This window comes from Megachile rotundata, chromosome 9 (genome assembly GCF_050947335.1).
Source record: "Megachile rotundata isolate GNS110a chromosome 9, iyMegRotu1, whole genome shotgun sequence".
NCBI classification, from domain to species: domain Eukaryota; kingdom Metazoa; phylum Arthropoda; class Insecta; order Hymenoptera; family Megachilidae; genus Megachile; species Megachile rotundata.
This window is the reverse complement of record NC_134991.1, coordinates 16874783-16893274: the sequence shown is the minus strand read 5'-3', so window position 1 is coordinate 16893274 and position 18492 is coordinate 16874783. Positions and strand designations below refer to the sequence as shown.

Here is an 18492-nt window from a genome sequence, read left to right as displayed (position 1 = left end):
CTTTATTGCCGTATCTCTGTCAGTGGCCGAAGGAGACAGTTCTAAACGAAAAGATAACCAATGTCCCAGTATCGCGCTATAAATCAACCCCGTAATGGTAGAATCCCAAGAAAGATGGCACATGAACAGAATTGGTGGACATCGTCTGAGATGACAGGGGTACTCCTGCAGGAAGTTGAGACGGTGGCACGTAGACGTGCTCGAAAAGCGTAAGAAAGCGACAGGAAGTGGAACGACGGGGCCCCAGGCTGTGTGCACGATTTTCTTGACGACTCGACAAAGGCAGCCGGAATCGCGTTGCTTTCTAGGTTAAGTACACCTACTGGCTGTGGGACTAGGAGTAAACGGAACTATCGGGAGAGCTCGTCTTCATTGGACAACGCTAGGTGATTGGAACCTGATAAGGAATCGTGTAAAACAGACCTTCCTTAACTTTTATGAAGCTTCCCAAGCGGGTCGTTTTTCGGATCCGATATTACAGCAATTGCAAACTTTTAAAATTACTAATTGTTAAAATTTTTCATTTTTGAATTGTGAAGAACAAAGATTCTGAAGCTTCGAAGATTCTTAGAAACGCGATTGGAAATTATTCCAACGACTATCAAATCCATAAAAATCCGTACGAGAGAATTTCTTTGCCAGTTGATTTTCAACTTCCGGCGACTGAAATCTGCTAGATTCCGACTTAACATAGGAACCCTACAGTCTCCATCCAACGAGAAAAAAATGGGGTATAATACGTTAAAGTGAGGACTCGCTGAAAGGCCTTTAATCCTCAAAATTCACTGGCTAAAGTTCCCACTTGATCTCGTATTCGAAAAATGCACAGAGAAAAAGCACTTGCACCGATAACCCTCGCGAAGTTAATCGATCCCTTACCCCTGGAAAACTTGCAATTAACACAATTTTCGTGGAAATTCTGGCTCGAGTGGCCAACGAGACAGGGCCTTCGATTCGGCGAATACCATCTGACCTATTTAATCAAGCTTTTTGATTGTGCCACGTGCCTATTAGCGGAAATGCTTTTAGATCTCTGACATATCGAGTGGTATCGAAACAAGGACGGGCATCGTAGGAAATAACAATCGTAAATAATAAAACGCGCAACAAAAAAGTCGTTGGAACGTCAAGATCTGATTTTCGGTTCCGGCAAAGCTCCACTTCTTGCCGTACATTGTGGCAAGAAGAATTAAATTTTGTTGAAAGTCAGCCAACTGTTTCTTAACGCGGTAAAAAGGAAGTTTAAAGGCTAAATAGACATGACAAGTTTTGCACCCGGAATAAACATTCGCTAACTTTAGTTTTTGAATACGCAAATATTTCGAGACACGAAAAGGAATCTTATTGTTCTAATTGAAGCTAGAAAGGTCATACTTTATTAAAAAAAGTATCGTGTATCATGAATTCGAGCGAATTTAATTGGATTTATTAGCTCTCGACACTAACTACATTGGATCAGCATATAATCGAAACAAATTTTTAAGCAATTTCAGCACGATATTAATTATACGAGGTAACGAGTGGAAAGATTAAATTGAAAACTGAATCGATCCTATTACGAATAATTGCAATTAAAGTGCACCGTTCGATACGTATCCATTTCCAACGTATCGCGATATTAGTACCGGAGATTCTCGTTATAGTGGGGAAATAAAAGGGAAAAATTGGCGGAGTAAGCAATACGTTGCAACACGTGGCTATTTTTGTATGAAAACAATCGGAATAGAAATGAGGTGTTAAGGTATAAACAAGACTCTCGCCTAGATCTGGTAACGAAGTTAATGAAACAGCCTGTATACGGTTTCGTAGCACAAAGAACGAGCCTCTGTGTCGCACGAGTTCCACTAAACACACAAGCTTTCTCTGTACCTGTCACGATCGCACACAAAGACAACACACATAAAACGGGCTGGGTGAACTTAGTGGGTGGCACGGCATCCCTCGCGAGTGCCGAGCTAAAATTAGACCCGAACACGGGAGGGTTTATTCAAATTACTCCGCAACGCGCGAAGCGGACTCTTAGTTTCTAAGCGGCCACGTTACTTCTCGCCTAGAGAATGAACCGACTCGGATAACCTGCTATATCCCAGACTGACGCCACGATATTAAACGAGCCACGGACGAAACTTAATGAAACGTGCGACACGTCGATCATGGACAAGTATTTTTCTCCGCTAAACGTAACTGACTCTAACGATGCTCTCGCATAGTTGTAACTTCTTTGCAAATTTATAAATTTGTTTAGACATTTTTGTTTCATTACAAAAATATGTTAATTTTGTAGCGTTTCTCAAATAAAGACTTCTCCCTCGATCATTGTATTTATAAAGGAAGTAGATTGTACGTACCGTGGTCTTCTCTAAACAACGAAGTAGATGATGATGCTGCAATTCGAAAATATCCTCCTCCTTGTAGCTGTCGTCCAGCTGAAGTCCGCTCTCCTGCGCAGCCAATCGAGCTTCAGCCGCTTTCTTTTTGCTCACGAACGCCGCACCGCTCGAAGCTTTGGCGATCCTGATACGTGCCAATCTAGCTTTCTGTAACAAACGAAACATCGCATGGTCAGTAAGAAACCCAAACAGCCATCAATTTCTTATACGATCGATGATCACGAAAACAGCAAAGAAGGAGCAATTAAACGTTGCCAAAGAAGGGAAAAAGCTTCATGGTCAAGCAAGTGCGCGGGAATATTTGGAACCGAACCAAACGCGAGAGAAGAATGATACGATTCGGAAAAAAAGCAGCTTCGAAAAACGAAAGGATCTCGAGTCAAAGGAGTAAAAAAACGCGTGTCTTTCCAGGTCGAGTGAAATCGTCTCGCGCGAAACAATGGAGGACGAGTTAAAATCCGCAAGAACCGTCAGCAAAAATCGCTACGACAACGCATCAGCTCCTCTTCAGGGCCGAGCGAATTCACGCGCGCGCAAGAAGTCATTAGACTAACAACGACGCATTGTCCGCAGCTGTTTTTCCCCTTTTTTTCCTTCGCTCCCTCGGGGGCCTACTACTTTCCGCCACGCTCGGTCAATTACGCTTTTAGCGAGGATTTTCCGCGAGAAATTACCATACGCCATTCAGTCGCCGCAAATACGCGACGGCGATCCGACGCTTTAAACGCACCGGTTCCGACCATTTCCGAAACGATTACCGACCACTGGATTTTGCGCTTCTCTCGTCGTTCTATACCGACAACACCGTAACGACACTCGTTCGCGAGAAAACTTTTTCATGGGGTTTATTACAAACGAGCTTCGTAGAACACTGTATCCCCCTGGGAAATTCTCGGGAGAATGGATTTCAACGCGCGAACTGCGATGCAGATTTCATGGGATGAAAACGATACGCGTATCGCGGGATTGAAAAGGATTAACTCTTCCACGCATGATTTTCTCTCAAGGGTTTTGCGTTATAAATTTGTATGAAGGTATAGCAGAGAGATTGTTATTGGAAAAGACAGTTCCAATTCTAATTCGTTTACGTCTGGTTTGCATTTATGTAGCACATTTGTAGCACGACGGTGGATTAAGAGCCTTCGTTTATTAATTTAGCGATTTGTAGAATTATGTCATACTTCCTGCGTTTCGTAATCGGTCATGTAATATGCAAGAACGTAATACGCGTACGCTCGTATAATATTCGCGGTGATACCAGGATCATTAAATTCGTCAGCGGATCTCGTATAGCCGGAAAGTTTGTTGGCATGGCAGCGATCTCGTATCGCGTAAGCGTTTTCCTGGGTAGTCTGCAAACTTTTTGCAAAACATCGATATAATTCACGGAACGATGTTGTTGCATTTATCTCGGGCAAGCAGCCGCGCCTGCGGCTCCAAACCGTGTACACACACCGAGCCTCCATTGTACGAGGCTCCTCGTGCGGAAGACATAAAGAACGCCAGAGTTAAATGACATCGCACCGGCATCCAACGCGTGGCTTTCGTTGAATCCATCATTAACGCGTTATTTCTCTTTAACGAGCCTTTTACTACGTCCGCAAGCCTCGTAAACCTTCGCACAACACCCTCGTCTACGACTGAACGCTGCCAACCAGAACTCTATAAGAATTAACGGACGAAACGAAATTATCGACGACACGGACATTTTTAGACGAGTTATTCAAACTTCACGAGAGGAAAATTTCGACGCGCGATGAGTTGCGAAATAACTCGTTACGCTGCTACGGGTAGCGATATTATTCGTCATGATAAAACGCGTAGCGGTACATGGCGATGCAACATATCACTGTAAAACACGTGGAAGATACAAAGCGTAAGAAATATAACGCGTGAAAAATGCAACGTGTGACAAATACCACGCATGAAGGTACTACCCATGAAAAATACCGTGTACGGAGAGACAGATTTCCGAATTTGAAAATTTTGTAGTATTTGGGTAGGTATAGCATTCCGGCGATACGAAGACTTGATTTAAAGATTGAACCGGCCAACATCGAAAGCACCGTTCCATAGATTCCAGGAGTTTGGATTACGATTGACCCGATTCCATAGCAGGAGGGTTAACGATTTCGAACGCAAATACTTTGGAAATACTGGTAATATAACCGCGAAGCCCTGTAAATACGTGGCGTGGCTACGCGCAGTAAAATCGCTGGAAAGTGCACGCGGTTGCGACTGCGCCCGTCGAAACTGCATTCGAGGACAACTTCCTGACATTTCGCAGCTGCGGTCGACCGCGTAAACACATCCACAAACGTCCGAGTATACCGCATGACACCTTGCAGACGCTGCTCTGCCGCTCCGAATGCTCGTCGACTCATTCGGTCAAAATATACGATTCGCTGCGAATATAAATATGGTGAACATCGAGAGGGAGCCGCAACCTCGCTACCGATGCAGATCGCTATAATTAGCTCGTCTGTTCGTAATCAAGCGTAATTTCGCATCGATGGATGGTGTTTGGTCAATGGATAAACTTACGAAGAATCGAGCAACGCAAATGTTTCGCTTCTTCGCTCGAATTCCGATACGTTTTGCCAGAGAGGCCCTTTCACTGCTCTGCCTCTAGTCCCACCATTGATATGCCTCGGCGCAGATCATTCGTTTTAATAGCAGGAATGTCCTTTAGAGAACGCTGCTGAATGGCTTTCGCGATGAATGCGTAATGGGGATAAAAACGCATTGCAGTAATTTCTTCCTCTTTCTTAAATTGTTTTAACAATTTCTTTTTCCATTTTGTCGTTACTCTGGATTTTACTGCAGAACTCTGTCCCCGTCGATAAGAACGTTAAACGTTGTATCGTTGTGCACGTTGTAAACAGAATGCGCTGCAAATTAATATAAACAACGACACAAAGTCGAACTTGACGTAACCGAGCTAGACCACGGAGGATTAAAATTAGACGTTTTTTGATAAAGTCACCGACTTTGAATAATCGCGCGATTTATAAGAGTAGACGGAAACAGTAAGAATAAACCGAACCGCATAATACTCGCGAGGTTTGACGCACAGAAGCTGCTCTCGGAACAGTCATCCTTGGCATTGCTGATTCATGACCGGGGACGAAATAAACGGCGCAAGATCAGTCCACGTTTTCTAGTTTGTTGATATTTCCGACTCGTCGTGACCGTAAAGCAACGATGTTCGACGCGTAGAAACAAAGACAGTTTTAGATTCGGCCGATTTATCGTTAAGCCGCGATCGTGAGCACCCGTGATCGATCTTTCCTTATCGTTGCACGATTTCGTAATTCCCTCGGCGGTTCAAGTATAATCGTTACATTATCGTGCCGTTAAGGAAATTTTGTAGAAGAATTCCCTGGAAGATCCACGAAACTCGATAAGCGAAACAGTCTGCTCCGTAACCATTGCGGATACGATTTACCGCGGCTAATGCAAATTGCCTGAAAAATTCTTGATAATGCTTTATCGCTGATAAGCAGCGGTTGTAAACACCGCTTAATTCTTGTAAAATTTGCGGAACGATCGAATGTCCGATAGGGGCAGCAGGTAATTGATACACTCATGTGTGTCGAAAGTAGGCTCGAATAATTTATGAGCCGAACTTTTGCAACGTTCAAACGTCGCGACGGATTCGAATTATTTCGAAAAACTTGAACGGTTTTGAATGTAATCTGCATCGGACTGATCTTCCATTTATGGAGTCGCAGCTTTATGCCCCACGACGAGTTTTTCTTTTCAGAAGAGTAACGTGCTCGACAGAGCGTATGGAAAAACTGTATCGCGGAAGAAGCTGGAAAACGCAGCAACAGGAAAAGAATGGAACCAAAAACGAACAACTAGGAATATCTCGTGTCATCGGACACGATGCGGAATGATCGATCACGGGGAGGAACTCGCGACGCGGCCAACCGGAAACGGAAAACTGAAATTTCCTGGCTAGAGTCCAGCGATCCCTCCGAGGACAAAAAATTAACAGCCTGCTCGAGATTAATTACACCGACGACACGCGTAACTTACGCTAGGGACGAAGAAAATACGATTCGACTCCTCGACGAAGATAAATCGCGCACGGTTTAAAGTGCGATGACGTACGAACCTGGTCGATTTTCGCCATAATTTTATGGTCGCGGATTATCTGCTAATATCGTTATTCGAGGAAATGCAAGACTCGACCAGATTCACCTGCCGAATTAATCGACGTTGGTCGCTAATTAATTCGTTTATGAATACGGCTTTTTATCGGGTTTACCGACGACGGATACCTGTTGTCTCGCATCAAATTAATTAACCATCGACATGCTACGAGGACCGTCCTTCGTGCTGTAGTAACATGATGGAGAGAATCTACCGTTTCGCAAACATAATCCTTCAACGTGAAATTTCAGCCTTTCTTGTCGCTCGCGTAACGATATTACATCAAGTATTGACAAAAATACTAAAAATAATTATGAAGAATAAACTTAGTAAGTTAAAAATAAACAAATTTGAATTTGACTGCGATTGTTACGTGCATGTAGAGTTTGAAATTCAATGGACGCTCGCGAATTAATTAACCCAAAGACCGAGTGGTGTTTCGATGGAGTCAAGCAGCCCTCGTGAAAAATGTTGGAAAGCTTTTAATGCACAGGTTATTCGATTAAACGTAAGAGAAGGGTTTGAAAAATTTACTAATTCGATAAAACAAAATCCAGCATAATACGGTTGCACGAAACGCATTACGTTCGAGTGGTATTTGAGCGAGTAATGCTTTACAAATTTTACGCGGTGCGCATCGACAGAATGTTCAAACTTTAATTCCGTCGGAAGCAAGCCTGTCATTTTTCAAAAAGATTGGAACGTACGCGTCGCTTACGACATCCCTCATCCATGGATGATTTATGTTTGCCCATCGTTTCCGTCGACACCGTCGTGTCCCGACAAGAACACAACGTGTTCTCTGTAACCTGGAGCTTGCACACGGACGACTCTATTGTTTCTCGATATACTAGTCGTTAATCTTAGAAATTTTCAACCCTGTCGGATAACGAGATTCCTATGTTCTCCCGCAAAGTGGCGTATCTTTGATTTTCGCGCAGGTAGGGGAGGTTTCTCAGGTTCCGATGAATATTTTCACCTCGGCACTTTACTATTTTAATTTTCAATGCTCGAGGAAAGTAGGTCTTGCGTACTTTTATTCCAGAACGGCCCTTTCTTGAAAAGGCGAAAGGCCGCGCCCCTTTCAGCCGTCCGTGACCCACCGCGTTATTTGTCGACGTTCGCTTAATTAACTTATCGCCAGGCTGGGAAAGCTACGGGCGGGGTGAGATGAAGGGGAAGACAGGGTGGCGGTGGTTCTGGAGTACGGGGTCGAAACGCGATCGCAGGAATCGTGGATATTCCATTTTCTTATCGGTCTCGCGGCATCCACGTTCCCTCATCTTCCTCGGATTAATTGCTGGGAACCACGCGATATTTCCGGCCACGTTCGTGTCCCTGCACCACCGATGGCCTTTCTCGACCCTCACCCACCCTTAAATCCTGCTTTTCGTTTCTGTCCCTAACAAGGCTTGGATCAACTCAACCGTCCTGATAACTGATTTCATGTTTAATCAAATAAAGTTTCAAGTTGAACTCGTTCTTAGATGCTCGGGTCTTTGATGGCTAAAAAGCAACCCTCTGTTGCATTTTCGAATGTCTTCCCAAAAAGGGACATTTTTAAACTTAAGGATGGTAAAAAGTGTACAACTGCTAATGTTCAAAACATTGAATAATGTAAAATATGAATTTGCACAATGATAATATGATAACATTGCTGCTAGTAGAACTGAAAAGTTCTGAATTAATTTACATTTGAGAAGTGAAGTTGAATGGAAGAAAATCTTGGTAGCGATCAAGATAAATCTATCGTTAATTTCGTCGTGTTTAATGGCGATTGTGTCATTCCATCGGTAAAAAATTGTTATCAGCACGGTATTGTATCGCTGGTAGACGCGAACGTCGTTTGAATTGTTCGATTCAACGTTGTTCGGGAAAGAGAAGGCTGGTGGTCCGCGTAGATACGCTTCAGAGAACAACTTCATCCCTCTCCGCGTTTCTACTCGCGATATTGTACCGACGATGAATGCGTTTTCGAATCTATGTAACTTCCGGGCCTCCCATCGTGCAACGACGCTGTTGGACGTTGATAAATTCCCGGTGTTTTCCTGGCGAATCCTTGCCGATCAATCGACGAAGGTTCGATTTGTTAAAAGAAACGCGGGAACATCAAAGAATCGTTTGAAATAATTACGCGGGATAATCGCCTCCCTCCATTTCCGCGATCCGTGCCAAAGCCTGTTGAACGAAGTCAATTTTCCGACAGGCATAAAGAGTTCCAATTAAAAGTCCCTTTTTAACGACTTCGCGCCGAGTTAATCCGCTCGAAGGAATCCCCGCTATTGTTCTCGAACATTTATCGTGGCCGAGTAATATCGGCTCGAACAAAGGTAATCGAGCAACTACGATGGGAACAGTCGAATCAAAAGAAACCCGCTTCCTCGACGCTGCTAGGGACAAAAAAGAAGAAACGAAGGAGAAGAGAACGAAAAAGGAAACTAGAGATGTCTGTTGTCGTTCGCGACTCGATAATTCCATTGTTATCGGCTCGAGCATTGTACCGTGCAGCCAATCGAGACGAATAACAGGAAACTGCCAAGTGATTCGACGAAATTTCGCTAGACTGCATCCCATTATTCCGAGAGGATCTCTCCTTGATACGCTAATTAGCTCGTCAATGAATTATTGATGTCGCGACGGAGACGAGCGTTTTTTAACGATTAATGTAACGACTACAAATGTTAGCGAGTTTTATCGAATGATTCTCCTTGGGTCGATGTTCCAGATTATAATGAATGCGAAGGCATGGAATTTCAGGAAGGAAACAGAGGCAAACGATCGAACGCTCAAACTGGAAAATTGATTGAGCTATGACGGCGTTAACCGTCGAGCAACCGACAGCGTTCGATCTCGCGTTCAACAGACACGTAGCAATTTACCGGAGGGAACGGAAATTTTCGAGCATTAGAAATGATGGCTAGCGCAGGTGAAATCGACTTACATCGAGCAACCTCGGCTCGTTTGAATAATCGATCAACTGCTACGTGGCCACGGTGCATCCAATCACGTTCGACACACGCGTGCACTAATTAGTCTCGAATAATCCTACAACAGTGCCGGGTGGCTGCACGTTCGAAAACCCGAAAGAATAATGCAAAAGCTGAATTGCGTCATTGTCTATGAAATCGATACGTGTTTTGTGAAGAAAACGTACGGGCTAAAACTGAACCGCGCGTACCGAAAAAAGCATTGTAAATCTTTGAATGGAGAAATACATGAAAGCGATTCGAATCGAGGAAAGCCGGCGATAAATCTTGCGCGTCAAGAAGACCGTAACTGCTAAAAATTCAGGGAATAAAGTTTACGGCTTCGCGATTGAATTATTCATGGTAATTCGGTAAACGTAGATCACCGAGCGATAAACAGCATATGCCACCGAAAGCGAAAACGTCTACTCTCGTTCAAGTCAAAGCGTTAAACTGTTTCGAATTTACGAATCGAGCGGAAATAAAAGCTGGTTCAGTAATTTGGTAATAAAAATGGCTGTACAGTGGGATGAGTTAAACTCGTTAACAAGGACAGGCACAGGAGGCTGGTAATTCGAAAACGGCCTCCTAATAGCAACCACTAATTACCATCAGTCATTAATTAGCGTTATACCTCGAGGTATGGTTCTATGGTTATAGTAAGTACTATCGGTCTCGACAAGCTATAAATTCTACCCGAAACACGAAATCGATATCCGATTCAAACCACAAAAATTCACTCCTGCTCTCTTATACATTCGAGTCAGCGATGCTCTTGCCTTTCTGCTTGATTTTTCTTCGGCAATTCCGCGATCGATCGATGCGCGCGGTCGCATAAATCGACGTTTTATCGACGCAATAACGGCACGACAACTCGTCGGCAGTAATTTAAAGTCAGAGTATCTGACTCGATTTGATTTATCGAACGCACGCGGTCGGTGAAACGTGTATTTGATGTGTTCTACGAGGTGAAAACCCGTCGACAACATGCCAGTATTTCGACGAGTTAGCCTAATTTTCTTTTCATTTCCATTTCATTTCCGCGACGAGATCGCTAAGGGTTGTTTCGGTCCACAAAGTTAATTTTTTTTAACGTTTACCTTATCACAAAGTTTATAACCCTCTATGAGTTTCTATTATTTTAGCTTGAAGATCTTTAAATTCCGATTTGCGAGAAAACAAGCTTTCGAAAGAAGCTCCGCTGCCGTAGAGATAAATTTTCTACATCGAATGAAGCTGGAATCGTGATTAGAATAGGTTCTCGGTAGAGTCAGATCGAAAGGATGTTTATTAATGCTGCTATTGCATAAACTGTTTTCAAAGTTCGGCTGTATTTAATGCGTTTAAGAATACCGTGACGTTGTTGAGGCGTTATTTCATCGTTATAGAGGTCGTTTTTCATCGTCGATCGGAAAAGGACAAGGTGATAAAATCGATGACGTCAAATCGACGCGTTCTACCATCGTTTACATGCCGGGCTTAATTCGAGCATCGACGGAACCGAGCGAGGATTCTTTGTTTTTAATAAAGTATTTTAGGGTGTTCGATGAAACTTCGATATACATAAAAATATACAATGCGATTTGTAGTTCGCAGCGGAATCGAAAAAGGATGATTCAACGATCCGAGATATATCGAAACGTTAGCTACACCGAAAGCGGTATTTCTTTTTTGACGGAACGCGATGAAAGCGTTATGTATGTTCACGACCGAATTACCATCCAGTCACGTTTCCAGATCCTCGAATAAAGAAAACGAACGACGATAAAGAACAAAGATATTTGCCAGAGGAGCCGAAAAAAACTTTTACCCCTAATCTGCCCATTTCCGCTCAGTTGGTTGTTCGAACACGTGAACTTGGCTCGTCTCCACGCCACCCCATGGAATCTTTTTCATTGTCTTCCGCCGGAAGATCGGAAAAGTGCGAAAGCGATCGCGTTTTTTCTCCGCCACAAACGATTTTCACGGTTATCTTGGCAGAGCCGATGTCTCCGGGCTATCACGAAGTCAAGCGTAAACAGACGAAATGTTTAAAGATGGAGTGTTCTTTTACTCTTGCCCCTCGTTATTTTTTTCTTCTTCCTTTTCTTTTTTCGACCGTTTCGCCGACCCCTCGACGCGTTCTTCGCATAAGCAGAAGCACGAAAAAGAGAGACCTTAAAGGGCCAAGCGTGCCAAGAGTTCGCTCCAAGAATAGAGATACGTGGTGAAGAGGGAACAGAGGAAATTACTCCTGGAAAATCGTCGACTTTATTTCGTCCGCAGCGAGAATTTTAACCCTACTCGGCTTTAAACGGAAATCATCCAGCGTCACGTGGTCGGAAGTTGCTTAACCGAATTATCTATTACACCGGAGTTCCATTTAGAGTTACCTTCGGACACATCGCGATCGTAAATTATAGCCAGAAGCTCAGATACCTTCATCCCTTGTGTCAATTTCGCACAGTTTGCTCGTAAATATAACTCCGTAATTTTTACCTTTTAACAAACTTGTACTCCATTCTTGAACTTCCAAATTGTTCGAAAAGTTTGTGATCAACATTTACCTTCATTTCAATTACTTCTAATGTATTCACCGCCGAAAGCGAGTTGCCTCGTCATAAAATCCTCTAGAAATCGCATGAACACACCCCGAATGAAATATCACCGCGAGAATAGAAACGTTGAACACAGAAATCGTCGAACGAGAAATTTGCTGAAAATTTATGCGGTAACGCGTTCGCGTTCAAGTTTCAACGTAAATCGGAGTTTGTTTCACGAGACGAGAAGTTCGCCAGGGAGCTGTTTACCCATGAAAGCTTCGCTCAAATATTTGTTTACCCTTAGCCGGGTGAACTTGCATCTACGCCTAAGATCGATCCGATGATGTAAAATCGAAAGCAAAAACCAGCTGATCTAGTTTAATGTCTCACTCATTTGACAAGGCGGTTCTGTGTCTCTTCAAAGCAAGACGTCAACCCTTAAGACAACTTCACCGAATCGAAATTCAATTCTACGCTATTAATTCTTACCTACAAATATTATTTGTGATCTACGATTCAGATAGACTAACGGTAAACCGAAATGAAGTTTGTAGCAAGATAAAAATCGGATGCACGTTTTTCTTTCATGGAAACAGAGGGAAATAAGTGGAGCAAACTAAACGAAAAACAAACTTCAATCTTCGACGTCGGAAATCAGACTTCGTTCTCAGTCATCCGGCAGATGCGGGCGAGAAGAAGAGGACGGGGATACGAAACGAAAGATCTCACGGTGTCCGAAACCGCAAATCGGAACGAGCGTGGCCATGCATATGTAGATATGACGCCTCTGCAATGCAGATTTAACCGAGCCGAGGAAGAAAGCGAGTTCCGATTTCAGCAGCCGCGAATTGTCGACAAGTCTGTCTCTAATTTGCAAAAACTTCCATTTTGATCTTTGACCGTGTTAAATTTCCTTTCTGTGCAGCCGTTTGCGAAATTTCTAACCGGCATCTCGTACAGTTATGCACCATGTGCGTTCTCCTATGTACATACCTGCGCTATACCATCAATCGAATTGAAACTACGATACACTTTATTCGTCTCAAAGCAAGATGAGTAATTAAAATTAAATTAAAACTCAGAGATCACAGTTGCCGAAAGAATATTCCAATAAACCAATACGCATCTGTCGTATGTCAACTTTATGAACTACGAGTTAAAAGAATGTGATTAATTCTCGTCCGTTAATTAATGAGTTTCTGTTACGAGTGTCCGCAAACATGACACGAAGAATCTGCCGCGTAATCCATGACCATTAGTTCCGTAGCACCCGGTAGACGCAAAGCAACAATCGCCATTAATCAGATTCGTGAAAAGGCCGGAAGATTCCGAACCGCGACCATGTTTCCCCTATCCGTCTCTCTTTCCCTGTGTGTGTACTTGCCACTCTATTCGGCCAGCTGTCTGTGTCTCTCGGCGAACGCAGGGGATAGTGGTAATGAACTGAGGGTAGCCAAGCTGGCTACTAGCCAACCCAAACTTCTGCTACGATCTCGAACTACTCACTGGCCACCCTCGGATCCTCCGTGTTAAAAGAAATTACGGATCGGCTGTTTTTGCGCAACCGCTGGCGTTCAACTTTGCCAGGCGACTTTCGAGTTCCCTGTCGCGCGTCAACTCGTCAAAAAGACGTACGTTTCTGTCAACTCTGACATGTTTCCGGAGGAGAGAATAGCATGGAAATTTTTGAGAAACCGATTGTGTCGACTCTGCTTTAATACGTTTCTAAATGAAACAGAAAGAGTAACAGCCGTGTAGTTGATTTTAAACTCCCACGAAAATCGGTGAATAAAATATTTAATTAAACTGTTAAATAATTTATTATATTCTCCATTTGTCAGCGATTCTATTTAAAATTTAGAAGGAAGATTGCCGGGAAATACGCCGAAGGGAAACGAGACTTTTGTGTCGAGACGCTCGATGGTCTCTTCAACTTTGAAGAATAATTGCACGGGTACATAAATTGAAGGTAACGGAGACGGAGAGGAAGAACAAACGGTAGGTTGTTCGACAGAAGAGAATGTATTCGCGATTTAATGGGTGCTCGATAGAATTGATTGGTTCAGCGAATCGTAGACGAAGGATAGATAATCGTTGGTCGCGATTGGACGATTGAAGAGTATCGGAAAGTAACAGCGATCTTTGTCTCCTTGTCATTAGCATTCAGGATAATATCGAAGCATTCGAGAACGTCTCGATTTTAACGTCTGCTAATAAAATTGCCGCTGGTCGATTAAAAATAACCCGTCTAATTACACCGACGTGAATTCGGTGCGAACCGTGCTTGTAAATTAGCACGGTTTAATGCATCATAAAAGTGTTGGCAATTCAGCCGTTCCACTCTCGTTTTCGAGCTCTATGAAAATAGAAGCTGTACAATGTAAGGCCTATTTGCGTTAGCGGCTAAATCGAGAACCGAAGAATCGTGAAGGATGTCTTCTGTTCAAAAAGGTCGATGATTCGATCCGTTGTCGATGATCCGTGCTATCGAATTTCATTGCAATTCTCCGCATCGAAAAGTTTGTTCGATTTTCTTAAACGATCTCGAACTGATTTATAGCCATTTAAGACAGGAAAAACGTAATTTCTAGGTTAGCTGTTAACTTGATTCTTCTGCCTCTCATTTACTACTCTAATCTTATAAATTTCGAGTTCTTCCAATAACCCGTGTTTTCCTCGAAAACCGAGAGCCAAGTTTTTCACGAATTTCTCGAGTCGAGAAGTTCGATCAATTTATTTGAAGTCGTGTGACAGTTCGATAATACACTGGCCCAGTGGCATACTTACTGCTTGAACCTAACCACCGAAAGTTTTTCCAGACCAACGAAATTTCATTAATTTCCACGCGTCGAGATTTTCAGTGGAACGTCTGTTTAATGACAGCACCTGATGTTATGTAACGTGATCGAATTGGGGTATATCATTGCGTATGTAGCGCGTGGTCATCTTGTTGGATAACATCGGTCACCAGGAATGTGACCAATCGATTAGAACGAGGAGAATTTATGGACAGGAATACGACAAGGGAATCAGTATTTGAGGATGAAATGACGGGTATTAAGGTTTATCAAACGCGCGAAATCTCTTGCGAGTCTCTGATCGACGCACTTCAAATTAATAATTAAGAGATCAATTACACGTAGTTATCCATCTAAAACGTTTCTACCAAAGTGAACTCGTTAGAGAAAAATAGTGTAGGCATTTATTGGTTCTTTATTAATTATATGACCCCTTAAAGTTTATAATTATTCCTTGAAGCGTGAACGGAGCGAATGAGGGTTGCAAGTGGTGACGAGTATTCGTTGAAAAACGCACGAATGCCGAGAATGTTCATTTAATTTATAACCAGTTGTTGTCCTCGAACTGTTAAAGACGTGCGTGTAATTTCCTTGAAAGATTAATTAAATATTCAAAAAATGTTTTAATTAGTTTAAAGCACTACAATAGAATAAGAATAATCATTAGCAAAATTTTCGACGTAAAACGCTGGTGATCGAAAGTGGCCTTGGATCCGGACAAACTCGGCTCCAAAGACAACATCTAACAACATCGATACCCGCTGTACCAGAATAAAGTAAACAGCCCGTGGCACGAATAGTGACACGGCTATTTGTGGATGCGCGAAACGTGGAGCGTGTACGAAACGGCCGAAAAACCTAGACCCAGTGTCGATCGATTTTTTCACCGTTTTACGAGTGCCGGAAATGTAACGAAATTCTGCTTCCGTCTGACGGGGGGAAAAGTAAAGAGCGTACGTATCTTGATTCTCGTTGCGAGACGTGAATTAATGATAATCGGATTCGCCCACGAGCGTCGTTGCTCATCGACGATCCGATGAGTTACAGCTGGATCGAAGTGGAATTAAGGTCGAATCAAATTTCGTTCGAATTTGGTCGCGCGCGATAACACGCGTCACCGATACCAGATTAACGATACGATGATATATGGTTTATCGAACGATGCTCCTCCAATTTTCACCAGATTCGGTGTTGAATATTTTTTTCGAAGTGGGTTATTTCCGATAGTTATCTGCGAGGCTAATGTCGCTTTAAAAATTCGCTCGACGTTAACGCACAGTCGTGGCATTTATCCGAGGCGTAACTCTAACGGAGTTCGATACGTCGAATAAAATGGAAACCGAAACGCGAAGATAACAAATGTCGGATTTATGAACGCGATATCAAATGCAATGAATTAAACTGAATCGTGGATGCGTGAACGTGACAAGTTCTGCGAGATTAGCTTTCGGGAAAAGAATGTACGTGTGACTTACCCTCTGTGCTTTCCGCTTATCCGCCCGCTGATTCTGATGATATATTCGACTGAAATTACTGACGATAACAGGCACCGGTAAAGCGATCACTAGGACACCGCTGAGAGAGCAAACTCCCCCCACGATTTTTCCCGCGATCGTTTTCGGAACCATGTCACCGTACCTGTAACAGAAAAGCAATAACGATTAGTCAGCCAATTGCCGATAAATTTTCTCGATCAATACATCAAGTACCAAACGTAGAACCTCTAGGAACACGTCTCGTTAAATAAGCACTTTAATCTCTCTAGTAGTAGTTATAATAAAAACTAGTATCATGCGAATTGCTATGATTTGTTGAATATTTTCGTGTATCTTCGCGAATATCCAAAGTTTTCATCATCGATGAATAACAGACTTTTCATCGTCGATGTACTAACAGAGCATCAAACAAACTTCCATCGTAAAATTACGTGATCAATAGGTCTACGACGTTGATTTTAGAAAGGACATTTCCCTCTTCATCTTCCGGGGGCATTTAATTGAAAAATCCTGCACGAACCGCGCCACGCTGTTTGCATACTTTCACGGTTGTTTTACGGTCTCGAGACCCGCGATGAATCGCGACCACCGCGATTTATACGATAATTTGCATCGTAAATTTTCGCGTCGGTGAAGTAAAAAAAGGGAAACTACGAGCGGAATTTCACGAGAACGTACCAAGTTATAAGCGGAAGTGCGACACCCTTAGTTACAGCGTTGTTGCGCTCTCTCGTAGATCTTATTAAGAGAATTAAAAACGAAACACGCAACGCGAAGAAGAAAAAAATTTCGAATATTCTTGCCAGGACTCTTGTTATTATTCGTTCCGTTCTTCTGCTCTTATATTCGCCTTCGTGCAGATTTAAATACGACGCGCAAAAATCTGAAATCTGCTTTAAACGCTTGGAGGTACATGCGGTATTCTCTGCGCGTAGCAATCTAATGTGCGGCAATTTTCGTGGTTATGTAATTCGTGATTTCCAGCTGGTGATATAACGCGTTGGGAATTAATGCATACGGATACAACGCGTAGTTCTTGAATGCGAGAATGTAACGAGTAATCTCCGTGCGTAGAAATCTCTTTACGCGGCAATATAACGCGTGGGAACCTAATGCATAGAGATACAACGCGTGGTAATTCTTGAATGTGAGATTCTATCGAGTTAATCTTCAAGCGTAGAAATATAACGCGTGGTAATCTCGTCATGTGGCGATATAACGCGTGGAAATGTAACGCGTGGCAATATAACGCATGGGAACCTAATGCATAGAAGTACAACGCGTGGTACTTCTTGAGTGCGAGAATCTAACGAGTTAATCTCCATGCGTAGAAATGTAACGCGTGGTAATCTCCTCGTGCGGTAATATAACGCGTGGCAATATAACGCGTGGGAACCTAACGCATAAAAGTACAACGCGTGGTAATTCTTGAGTGCAAGAATCTAACGAGTTAGTCTCCATGCGTAGAAATGTAACGCGTGGTAATCTCCTCATGTGGCAATATAACGCGTGGAAATGTAACACGTGGCTATATAACGCGTAGATACCTAACACGTCTGAATGCCAGAATCTAACGAGTCCTCCGAGTGATTATCCTGTAGCGATAATCAGGCGGCAATATAGCGCGTGGTAATGTAACGAGGGACGACCTATATAAATCACGTGGCGTGATTCAAATAAATCTGATATTTGATCGCAGAATGATAGATGATACACGCTATAGCGAGCAGAAAATGAACGACGCAGTTTATCTCTATTAAGTAAATGGAAGATAAATGGGGAACTCTGATCGTTGTCATCGAGGGTGCGATAATTTTCAGAAGTTACGAGTACCGTGGAAAAAAATAATGGAGAACAGTCACGCGTTTTTTCGAGCATTGTCGAGCCGAATAATTCGCCGTCATCAATCTGAACGAGGCCATTTTCTATGGAAGATATATACGATCGAATCACTTGCTGTCACCTGTCCATGTTCCCAGCCGGCAAACATAGCTCATTCATATTTCTGAAACAGGTGTGCAATGTATGTCGCAAAGAAAGCCTGACGATAGATTCATCAATGCACTATATTTTCTCTACCTATTCGATAATTACTACATTATCAGAAAAAGAATGATAATTACTGTGTCCATTAAGTTTATTCCTTCTGTCGAAGCTTG

At 42.9% G+C, this 18492-nt stretch overlaps 1 protein-coding gene across 5 annotated transcripts in view; it reads right to left on the bottom strand.

The window, feature by feature from the left end:
* The window catches only part of Shal (potassium voltage-gated channel protein Shal), a 91327-nt gene that overhangs the window by 40173 nt on the left and 32662 nt on the right, over positions 1-18492 (bottom strand). For all 5 annotated transcript variants that reach the window (XM_076535856.1, XM_012296236.2, XM_076535858.1 and 2 more), the window contains exons 2-3: positions 16313-16475; positions 2349-2537 (exon numbers count right to left, since the gene is read on the bottom strand). In XM_076535856.1, the coding sequence (XP_076391971.1) occupies positions 2349-2537; positions 16313-16475 (352 nt within the window). The remainder of the gene's footprint in view (positions 1-2348; positions 2538-16312; positions 16476-18492) is intronic.